The sequence below is a fragment of the Poecilia mexicana genome, unplaced genomic scaffold (genome assembly GCF_051168715.1).
Source record: "Poecilia mexicana isolate PSO_F unplaced genomic scaffold, ASM5116871v1 scaffold_2, whole genome shotgun sequence".
Classification (NCBI taxonomy): domain Eukaryota; kingdom Metazoa; phylum Chordata; class Actinopteri; order Cyprinodontiformes; family Poeciliidae; genus Poecilia; species Poecilia mexicana.
Genome location: NW_028263371.1, coordinates 20,619,628 through 20,630,584, shown reverse-complemented (window position 1 = coordinate 20,630,584; position 10,957 = coordinate 20,619,628). Strand labels below are relative to the sequence as shown.

General features: G+C 44.9%; 2 protein-coding genes across 2 annotated transcripts; both read right to left on the bottom strand.

Moving 5' to 3' along the window:
* Positions 1–3,916: 3,916 nt before the first annotated feature.
* LOC106910106 (mid1-interacting protein 1-like) lies at positions 3,917–5,966 on the bottom strand. Its single transcript, XM_014976681.2, has 2 exons — positions 5,818–5,966; positions 3,917–5,249 (listed from the first exon to the last, which is right to left on the bottom strand). The coding sequence occupies exon 2, from the start codon at positions 5,069–5,071 to the stop codon at positions 4,631–4,633; it is 441 nt and encodes a 146-aa protein (XP_014832167.1). The 5' UTR covers positions 5,072–5,249; positions 5,818–5,966; the 3' UTR covers positions 3,917–4,630.
* Positions 5,967–6,685: 719 nt separating this feature from the next.
* LOC106910103 (tetraspanin-7-like) lies at positions 6,686–9,571 on the bottom strand. The gene is made up of 7 exons (XM_014976671.2): positions 9,421–9,571; positions 8,171–8,359; positions 8,017–8,091; positions 7,852–7,947; positions 7,422–7,577; positions 7,031–7,114; positions 6,686–6,965 (listed from the first exon to the last, which is right to left on the bottom strand). Exons 1-7 carry the CDS (start codon positions 9,502–9,504, stop codon positions 6,897–6,899), a joined length of 753 nt encoding a protein of 250 aa, XP_014832157.2. The 5' UTR covers positions 9,505–9,571; the 3' UTR covers positions 6,686–6,896.
* Positions 9,572–10,957: the final 1,386 nt, after the last annotated feature.

The window sequence follows — 10,957 nt, the reverse complement described above, 5'->3', positions numbered from 1 at the left end:
GCGCTGCCGATGAATATTTAACCAGAGAGAGGCAGAGCAGCCATCATTTATTGATGCTGCTGAAGGGGAAGATGAATGGGCTGTCTGTGTACACAGCCCTGGAAACCGCCGGCATCCAGGCGAGACTCGACCCGAGTCTGGATGTGCGGCAGGAAGCAGAGATTCTCTCTGTCATGGCGGGATTGTAGGAGAATAAAAGTGTTTGTCATTAGATCTTCTGGTGGAGCTTTTAAAAACTTCAGATTTATCGGCTTCTTCAGAGGTCATGGCGGCACTTTCTGCTCCATGTCTAGATCCGTTCAGGGTCATGGTGGCTCTAAAGGTTGGTTCACTTCCTGCTAACGCAAAATCCTCCAGCTGTGAACAAATTAAGAGAAAGTCTGGTAGTTCTGACCAAAAACCACCTAAAACAGACGCTTGAAGGAAGAAACCCTTTCTGGTGGAGCCTGTGGCTCCAATCCAAACAGTCCTGTTCAGTTTGAGTCAATCCAACTCCAGTCCGTTTGGCGAGAAAGTCTGGTTGATTTGGGGAGCTGTGAATGCTAAGCTAACTTTGGTCCTACAAACCTCGGTCTGGGTTTGGTTGAAGTGAACTCTGGTGCGGTTCAAACGCTAAGCGAACTGGAGATTGTTCCAGAAGCAGGAAGTGGTCTACAGCGCAGAGAATTCTGGGTAAATGCAACCAAACCACACATGCTAATCTACCATTAACTAGGACATCCAGTCTGTTGGTCTTTAGACAAAGAAAAAACAAATCCTCCAACCGCTAAAGCCTGACGCCACTATGTTTGTGCCAGTCTGTTCAGCTCAGTATCTTCACAAGTTTTTGTCGTTTAATGCAGTTTTTCTTGGTGCAGCGCCCCCACAGGCCAGGAGGGGAACAGTGCAGTGTGAATGCGAACTGCAGCAGCTGGAAATGGAACAAATGTTGAAATTTTGGTCCCAATCGAACCAAATCTACCAAACTATCAGACAGGAAGGTTTGATCTGAGGCTCCAAACTTCGCTTTCACATCAAGCACTTCTGGGGAAGGAGTCGTCAGCAGCCATGAACACCCAATCAAAAACAGACATGTAGGAATTACTGGTTTTAACTAGACCTGGTGAAGAAACCTGGATAAATGTGGTTTATATGTGGAATGAAAGCTTTTACAGCCAGGAGGGTTCAGGTGTGTCTGCTATGTTTATTTTATTTGAAGAACTTCAAATAAAATCTGGATTTTACTGGCTAATCTGGAGATTATTCTAGATCCAGCAGGTTTGTACCAAAAATCAATTTAGACGTATTTATAAATGCATGTTTATGTTGCGGTGAATCAGTCGTGTCTTAGAAGAAACGTCTCGGTTTAGTTCTGAAAGACGAGTCCAAGTACGGCGGTCGACCTCAGAAAAACGCGCTAACAAAAGAGAGGAGAAGAAAAAGGCTGATGCCGTGTGTGTGTGTGTGTCTGTGTGTGTGTTTCAGAGAGACGGTTTCAAGGCTCCCCTTCCCTTTCGCCCTCGCTGCCTCTCTTTGACACACACACACAGAAACACACACACTCGTTTTCACACTTCACCACCAGCACTTTCTCTCTGTGCGGATGCACGCTCGCTCGCCCAGCGCTGCACTCAGAAGGAGGAAGACGAGGAAATCAATTAGTGTTCCTCGTCTTCTCGCCTCCTCCTCTTCCTCACCCATCTCCCCTGACGATGAAGCGGCTTGCTCCGTTAAGCCTACGCTAAATCGTCTTAAAAAGCGCAGAAATTGATCAATATTCAGTACTTTTCTGACGTAACTTTAACCTAATGAATGATAAACTGCTGTTTTAATTAATCTCTCTTAAATTTAACTTTTGGGATTGAATTGAAATTAAGTGATTTTTGTGTTAAATTTATGTTAAAAGGTGCAGCAGTGCCCTCTAGTGGAGCGCAAAGGGAAAGTAAATATTCAGTTTATTCGTTGGGATGAGTGTGTTGGTGTGTGTGTGAGAGAGATTACACGAAAACCAACCAAAGAGAAAAATGTTCGCAAACTTCTCTCCGAAATAACGCTTTGAGCGCCACCTGCTGGACAAGACTCGGTATTACACTTTAAAAAAGGCCGGGATTTAAGATTCAGTAAACAATCAACATCCGTCAAGTTTAACTCTTCTTTTAACAAAGCAGTGGCTTAATGATGCTACAGCGCCCCCTAGCTGAGTAGCATCCAGAGGATTCTGTGTTTTCTGGAAGAGACGAGCCTGTGCAGCGACACACACACACACACACACACACACACACACACACACACACACACACACACACACACACACACACACAGAGGAAATCAGGACGGCGCTCTGCCTGTGAGAGGAAATTAGACCACCTCATTATTCAAATTAGCTGAGAGGAAAAGCGAGTCGCTTGCCTCGTTTACGCCTCAACAGATGGAGAGATCTGTCACTCTTCCTCTTCGTCTCCTCGTTCTGTCATCTCTCTGCTCCTCTCCGTTTATCCTGCTCGTTCCGGCAGGATTTCCCATCATGCATCACTTCCCTCACAATCAGCACTTGTTGCAAACCTTAACCTCCATCCTGATGGCAGCTGTCGACCTTCCTTCAGTGGATGGTAACGTGGTTCTGGTGTTGCCTTTGACCTCTGACCTTCAGTTCTATAAACTCAGTTGTATTGAGTGAATTCTGGTTGGATGTTTCACCAGGCTAATTCCTCCATTTCACGCTATCAGAATGTATGCTAGCACGTTTGATGAGATAGCTGAGCGGCTAGCCTGTTTCTTCTCCACCAGGGCGGCCATCACTGTCCTGTTAAGACGGGACAGACAGCGGCTTTCCCCCACTCAGTCGTTTCCTGAGCTACACAGAGCACGCGTAGGCATTGGTAAAAAATCCAGCGGCTCCTCTGGGCTGTAGCGCCTCTGGTGGCCTCTGAAGGAACTGCTGCAGTTTTTTGCATAAACTCAGTGATTGGAAGCCAAACTTGCGGCACAGCGAACCACCCAGCTGTCACTCAAACCACAGTAACCACGGCAACCATGCAGGAGGCAAATCTGAAAGGTGATAATCAGAGGGAGGGTGATTGTCATGGAAACGAGCCCTGACCTTTAACCTGACTCATTCCTCCACACACATTTACACACCAATCAGAGCAGGAGTGTGTGTGTTTCTGCTCTAACCTTGTCACACACCAAACAGCCTGCTGACACACACACACACCCTTCAGCAGTGATGTGTTACCACAGCGCCTCCTGCTGGTTGATGCTGTAATTCCTCCAGTTTTACACCAGGATGAAAAGAGTAAATTAAACTAAAAACATTTTAGATATTTAAATTCAAATTTAAATTAGAATTAAGAAATAATGGTTTATTAATATTGAAATATATTTAGAATATATTTTAAAAAAAAAACACCAGAAATATTCATTAATGTGATTTTTGTTGTCAAACTTCAAGAACCAGAACATCAGCTGAACTGAGGGTCCTGTTTCATGGTTCTGTAGAAAACAGAGGAAATGAACCGACTTTCAGCAGAACCGGGTTTGGATCATAGAATCAGAACCAAACTGCTGCTGCTCGACGTTACAAGGCAAAAATTTTACTTGGTTCTGGTGACCGATTAAAATTAGATTTGAGTAAATGTATTGATTTAACCCTTGAAATTCTGGATCAAACCTCTCAGTAATGCCAGGATTATTGTTATTGCTGATGGATCTTAATCTGACTCTGGATTAACTCCTGAATTACTGTTCTACATACTGGACAATATAGCTGACAAACATCATGATATAAACATCAGTCGATATTATTACCGATTAGTTTTTTAATCAGGCATACTGAATGTTTTCTGGCTCCATAGACTCCGCCCACTTTCTGCAGACAGTTCAGATTTCATAGTCAAGCTCACCAATCGGCTTCAGTTTGAAAATAAAACCACTGAGATGTTCATCAGAACATTTTATTACCAAGCTGAACATTAAATAAAAACCATCCAGAGCTGAGAAGCAAACATCAAACCTCTGGTTAAGAAATGCTTCGTTAAATAATTTCTGTTGGTTCTACAGGTTCTGATCGCCTGATCCAAACATCATGAATCAGTCTGGAAATGAGTTGAGTTCCTGTTCAAAACAAACAACTTCATCCAACAAACTGAGTCCATCAGACCGGTCCAGATTCAGGTTCTGGAGGTTCTGGAGGCTCCTGGTGATGACGGTTATCTAGAGATGTTTGTGCGTTTCAGTCGCTTCGTTGCATAGTTTGAGTCCGCAGCATGAAATGAAGGACATGAGGACAGACGGACGCAGAGGACAGACACTGGAAAAGTGCAGCAAACAGAGAGGAAACGGCAGCCTCCACTGTGTGATGACCTTTAACCCCAGCTATCACACAGGTAGGGTTAGCTTGAGCTCATTAGCTACAAAAACTGTTAGGCTAACCGGTTTGATCTGGTTGGAGGAATTGGAAGCTGATGGTGTGTTTAAGGACACTTGTTCAGACAAGGCAAATTTAGCAGGAAGTGAAGCAGCAAAGTCTCGTTTTTCCACATTTAACCTTGAACAGAAACATCAGAGGTCAAAGGTCGTCAATCATCTGGGGTTTTAATGTGGGGGTGTTAAGTTTTGTAGCTAATGAGCTAAGCGGAGCGCCCGGGCCGGGTCAGTTCCTGCAGCCGATCTCCTCTTTGTAGCGGTTCGTTAGCGTGTTAGCCTTTAGCGTGAGCTTGGACAGAACCGCCTGGAGTCCGTTCAGGTGGAAGTGGAACTGTTTCTCCAGGTCGTCGTCGTCCTCAGCCTCGCTGCGCTTCGCCTCGGCCTCGGCCTTGGGCCGCTCGTCGCCCAGGACGCCCCACTCCATGTCGTTCCGGATGGACTTGAGCAGGACGTAGGAGCTGTACATGTCTCCGTCCGGCTGGAAGTAGCCGTTGGTGGACGGGGCGGACTCTGGGACCTTCAGATCCTCGCCGTCCTCCAGAGGGACGTCCCGCAGCAGGCTGGGCACCATCACCGTCTGGTCCATGTTGTTGACGGCACCAATGAAGCGGCTCATGGCGGTGAAGAGCGAGTTCTTCTGGTTGTAGGAGTCCGATATCTGCATCATGGTGACGTCTGTTCTGACCGCCCGGCGCCGTCCAGGACCAAACTTAGCCTGCTAATGCTCTTTGGGGGATTAGGATGGAGCTGGAGCCTGATCCTGGGTCAGGAGGGAGGGACTCGGCGCGTGATCCAGACTCTGGGCCGGGTCGGTCCTGCAGGACTCCAGACATCCACCAGCCACACTGGAAACAAGCAGGAAGACATGATCTATCTTGAAGGAAAGCTCCTCTGAAGGATTATTCATTTAGATTAATATTCTGGAATAATAATGCAGAATCCGACATTCATCTAGAGGTTCAGATTAAACACAACATGGCAGAAAAAGCTGCTACTTTTAATAAAATCATAAACTCTCTTCAAACTGTAAAACATAACTTCAACCTTTATTTAACTCTAAGCATGAAAAGAATAATTAGAATCGGTTCGGCACCCATCGGTTCTGAGGAACCTAACTGCTGCTGAAATACAGGAACTGTCCGATGATGGAACCAGCACCACTCTGTGGGTTTTCTATGCAAATATCCCCGAAAATCAGTAGAACAAATTCACCAGTACCCCAGGATGTTCGGATATCCTGATCCAATTGAACCTCATTGTGGGAGGCTAACGGAACATCTCTCCGCGGGATTCGGGTCAGAACAGCCGGTACTGCGCTCCAGACCAGCGGTAATTCCGGGTCCCGCTATCCCTGACTCGCTAACGCCTCACTAACCGGAAACCCCCCGCAGGTGGTCGGTCCGGAGGTCTTACCGTGTGCCGGCCGTGGTTCCTGGCTGCCGTCCGGGTGAGGAGTACCGGGTTCCGGTCGTCTGTCGGTCCGGGAAGCGATGAGCTCGGGAGGGTCGGCGGGTTTGTCCGAACAAGGGTGTAGCGGAGCGGCGGTGGGGCGGGACTTAGAGTCTCAGGAAGCATCAGCCACAGCCAATCACAGCGAGGTACGAAAAAGACGACCAATCATACACGGCATGACGTCAGATGGAACGTTGGAAAATGTTAGATTGTTAAACTGATTAATTATGAAGTAAACAATTAGTGTAGAGGAAGCAGTTTAATTTATTTACTTTATATATAAAGTATTTTATTAATATTCAATTACTATAAATTCTTAAGGTTAGCAATTTGTAATTGATTATATTAAGGACGATTATTCATTTAATCTAAAAAATGCATAATTTACTATTAGTATTGCAGTATTATTACTGTAAATAAATATTTGACTCGCTTTTTAAATTATTTAACTATATTAAATAATTTATGATTTATTATCATTTAATCATATAAGCATTTATTGGTATTGATGTATTTAAATTTATAAACAATTATTTTATTTCTTTTTATCATAGTATATATTTTTGTATAATAATCGATGAGAAGGATAGCGTTGTTTGCCTTAGTAATTAACAGCAGTGGTAAGAGGCTTTTATTTTGAAGGAAGTGTAGTTCAGGCTCAGGTGAGAGTCTGAAGGTGAGAAACTGTCATAAACGGGAGGATTTGTTGACTTTATCATTTTATGTTGCAGTGAGGAGAATCTGTTGGTGTAGATCTCAACAGAAATCAGGTTTACATCTGAATATTTGCTTTAGTTGAAACTTTTAGTGTTTATCAGATCAACACAACTTCAGTCCCACAAAAACTTTTATTTTCTAAACATAAGGAGTAAAATGTGAGTTTCATCTTCAACCTGCTCTTGGTTCAAACAGTCCACAGCTGGTCTGGCGCTTCCAGCGCATCATTATCATGTCCTCCTGATGTGTTGTCTAGGAGACTGCAGATGGAGGTCAGATGACACGATTCCAGGTGAGGGACACACCTGTCCTCAGCTCACCTGTCAGACCATCTCGTATTGGTTGGTGCTGATGAAGTGGGCCAGGCAGCAGGCCAGAGACGTCCCAAGAACCTGAGACAGAATCGGGTCACACTGGGCCCAAACCTGAGTTACCTGTGAAGGTCAGGGGTCAGTACCTGAGAGAAGGCGATGCCAAAGGTCACGCCAGCTATGACAGCCATGTTGTTCTCTATGAAGGAGACCACCAGCTCATAGCAGCCCTGCAGAGACACAGAGACACAGAGACGGGTCGTCCATAAACCTCTTAAAAGGTAAATTAGGACCAAATGTTTTAACTTTTACTTCTAAAGTTTTCTTCCTCCATGATATTTTCTGTAATTGTTTCCGCACACATTTTGTTGAGGCATGAAAAAAAGATAAAACAGTTTCATTAATGTTTAAATACATTAGTATAAGATCAGCGTTTTCAACCAACTTAATGACTGAATTGTTGCAGATATCAGCTTCCTGGAGGTTTTAATCAGCTTCAGTCAGAACTCTCCTGCTGTATAACTGTGACCTCCTGACCTGTCTGTAGACTTTGCGTGCAGCCAGAGTTGCATTCTTCAGTTCAGCTTTGCTGCACTCCACATAGGTAACACAGCAGCTGGCAGGGATACCACTGGCAGGGAAATACACACTGCTGAACCAGCTGGTGTAGTTCTGGACTCCACAGCAGTGCAACTGAAGAAACATCCAAAAAGACAAAAGACGCCACGTTTAAAGGCCGATTCTGTTTTTGGTTATCTTATGAATAAGCTAGAGCATCGTCTGCGTATGGTGTGATCTGCAGGTTGCCATGGTGAATGTAGAGAGACTGTTAACTGATAAATATGGATATTGTTCTTTAAAAGACAGAGAGAAAACAAAAAGATTAAAAACTAAAAGCCAGGAAGGTCAGAGTAGAGACCCTGACCAACGCTACAACCAGCTAAGGATTACCATCTGCTGAACTCACTGTGCGCTGGACGCTGTCCACTGCCATGCTCCTCTCATCATATCCGTTGTACCACATGACGGCCTCAGAGTACGACGTCAGGAAGGTTCCTTTAATCTGGAGACACACAACCGATCAGATGATTTACCGAGTCAAACGCCTGAAATGCAGCAGAATGTTTCTGACCTCGTGACGAAAGACGAATCCAGAGATTCCAGCGATGAGTTCGATCATGAAAACCAGAGACAGAAACACTGCATACTGGGAGAGGTCAGAGGTCAAGATGAGTAATCATGTTAATCTGTGTCCCCTCAGGGTGTAATCTGAAGCAACATCCCACCAGTTTGAGCATCCAGGGCCGACCCCTGCAGGTGGCGAAGCAGCCGAACAGCCCGAACAGGACGATGGCGGCGCCGGTACCGGCCAGCGCGTACGGAGCGTTGGTGGGACCGCTGGAGATCAGCAGCATGTACGGCCCCAACATGAACTTCCACCACAACCCCACCGAGAGCAGGACCACACCTGTCACCTGAGGGGGCGGAGCCAACGGTCAGACTGATGGCCAATCAGATGCTTGTTTTAAACAAAGGTTTTAAATAAATCATGATTCCTCATCTCAGGTCCTGGTTCTGTTTCCAGATGATAGAACCTGCCTGATATTGTTTTTCTGTCGGATCAGAACTCGTCCAGATGGGCTGAGTCACAGGAAGGAGGCGGGTCGTGATTGAGCAGCACATGACTGGGAGCGAACGGCGGCAGCCAAGTGACAAAGTGACAAACAGACGAGAACCAGAGCAGCAGCGACGCTAACGTCTCAGATTCACTGAGGCAAGGTGAATTTAACGAGATCATTCATGACGATGCTTTATCTCGGTTCCTCCGTCTCTGCTGTATCGGAGAAATGTTACAAAGCTCCAAAAAACTGAAAAATAACAATAATTCAGATCTAGCTAATGTGTGGAAATTATGTAGATGTGAATCGGATCCCTCTGAAGACAAACAGGAGGAAAAGGTTCTGTTCAGCAGCACAAACCGTCTGGGAGGCGGACCGGGTCCAAAAGTATCAAATCATCACATTTATAAAATAATAGGTCAGGTTATTTATGCCAAAAGTGATTTTTTTTTAAAACCTAAGTTATCTTTTGGCAATAACAGGAGTGATCTTTTTCTAATCAGTTGACAGAAAATAACATAATTTGTTTATGTTGAGTGGAAAAATGAATAATTAACTGAATGTTTGCTTCATCAAACCAACACAAAAAGTTTAGTTAGTTCAACTAACTTCCTTTCAGTCAATCTGAAGTGACCTGAACTAGCTTGGTTCATTTATTAATTTTATCTTAGCTCATAAAGTCAGATTATTCTCTCTCTTTTCTTTCAATTAACAAAACACAATTCTGTGGAACCAGTTGAAAAGAAAAGATGTTAAGTCAATAATTAATTTCTCTTAATTTCTCTGAGTTTACCGTGGAGGTTCAGCTCCTACCTGCCTCTAGAAACCAGGATCTACCTGCAGAAGGAGAAACGTAAACTCTGCTCCTCTTCCTCAGCCTGCCAGAGGAGGAAGAGGAGGAAGAGGAGGGTCCTCACCCAGAAGATGAACGAGTAAAGCAGCAGCAGCGTCTTCAGGATGAAGATCACCGGTTTGGTCTCCATCCTGCTGGGAGCCATCATCAGTCTGACTTCAACTGGACCCTCTGCTCCTCTTCCTCTGTCTTTGTATGAGCTGAGGAAGGCTCGCTGAGGCGTCAAACGGCGCCCTCTGCTGGAGGGAAGTATAACTGCAACATCCTCAACTGTGACGGGGATTTTTCAGAATCAGTTCAGTTAAAGTTTGTTTTTAGGGTTTGTACGGAGCGGTTCTGGATCAGTTTGGGTTCTGGGTCAACGCAGATGAACGTGTGAATGTCCAGAATGTGTCGGGGTGGTCGGGGGGTGGGGTGTTTGTGGTTGAGACCCGCCTCACCTCCGTGTGAATTGTGTGGTCACGGTGTGAAGTATGATGGTCACATGGTGCCTCCTCTACAGACCAGGCCTCAGTGGGACAGACACCAGAGAGAAACCGGGTCATCACTATGGCCCTCGTGACGTTCTGCTGGAGCGCCACATTAAAGGCTCAGCAGCACCGAGGTTCAGTTCTGACTCTGCCGCAGGTGGTGTTTGGGCTGCAAACAGATGACAGAGCTGTCAGAGCATCCGTCACACAGTCAGACTAACACAGAGGTTCTTGTTGTTTTATGGACAGATTCGGTCCAGAACAGCCCGATAACCACGGCTTTAACCAACCAGCAGCTCCAGCAGCTTCAGGTCACAACCTGATTCTACAGAACAACAACCCCAAAGGAAATGGACCTGGTCCTGGACACCAACCAGGTCTGAAAAGAAAGTCAGTCCAACATCACTTTCCTCATGATGTCATGTTATGAAGTTTACCAGGTCCTCCTTCAGTAAAACATCCCACAGCATGATGCTGCCACCCCCATACTTCACAGTGTGGATGGTAAGCTTCCCTGTTTTCCTCCAAATGTAGCAATGATCATTATAACCAAACAGTTCCACTTCAGTCACATCAGACCTCCAAAAATTAACCTCTTCATCTGTGAACAACTAAACCAGCTGATCTTGTTAAGTTTTCTGGCATTTAGTAAATAGAAGTAATTTTCTAAATAACCTGAAACAAGAGAAGATTTGTCTGATGTAACGTCAAAGAGCAAGAAAAAATGGTGGCTGTGTATTTGTACTGGGTGTATGTAAACTTCTGGTTTGAACTTTAAAACTAAAGATCAACTAAATCGCCTGACAACCACCTCACAAGATGCAGCTGTCAGGAACACCTTATATGCTCACTGAAGATGCTAATATTCATGTTTAAAATGTTTTTTAAGCTGATTTAATATAATGTGACTCTAAAACAGGAAGTGACATCAGTGAGGGGAGAACCTGAAAGGAGGAATCTTCATACACCTAAAACTACAGATCTCATCTATAAATTGAAGAAGTTTAATAGAAACCTGCCTGCCTCACTTTCATCCAAACTGATGTTTTCTCAAACAGCAGCTCCCCCTGCTGGTCAGAAATCAGAATGCAGCTCTATTCTAACCCGTCTATTGAAGGATAACACTGAAAC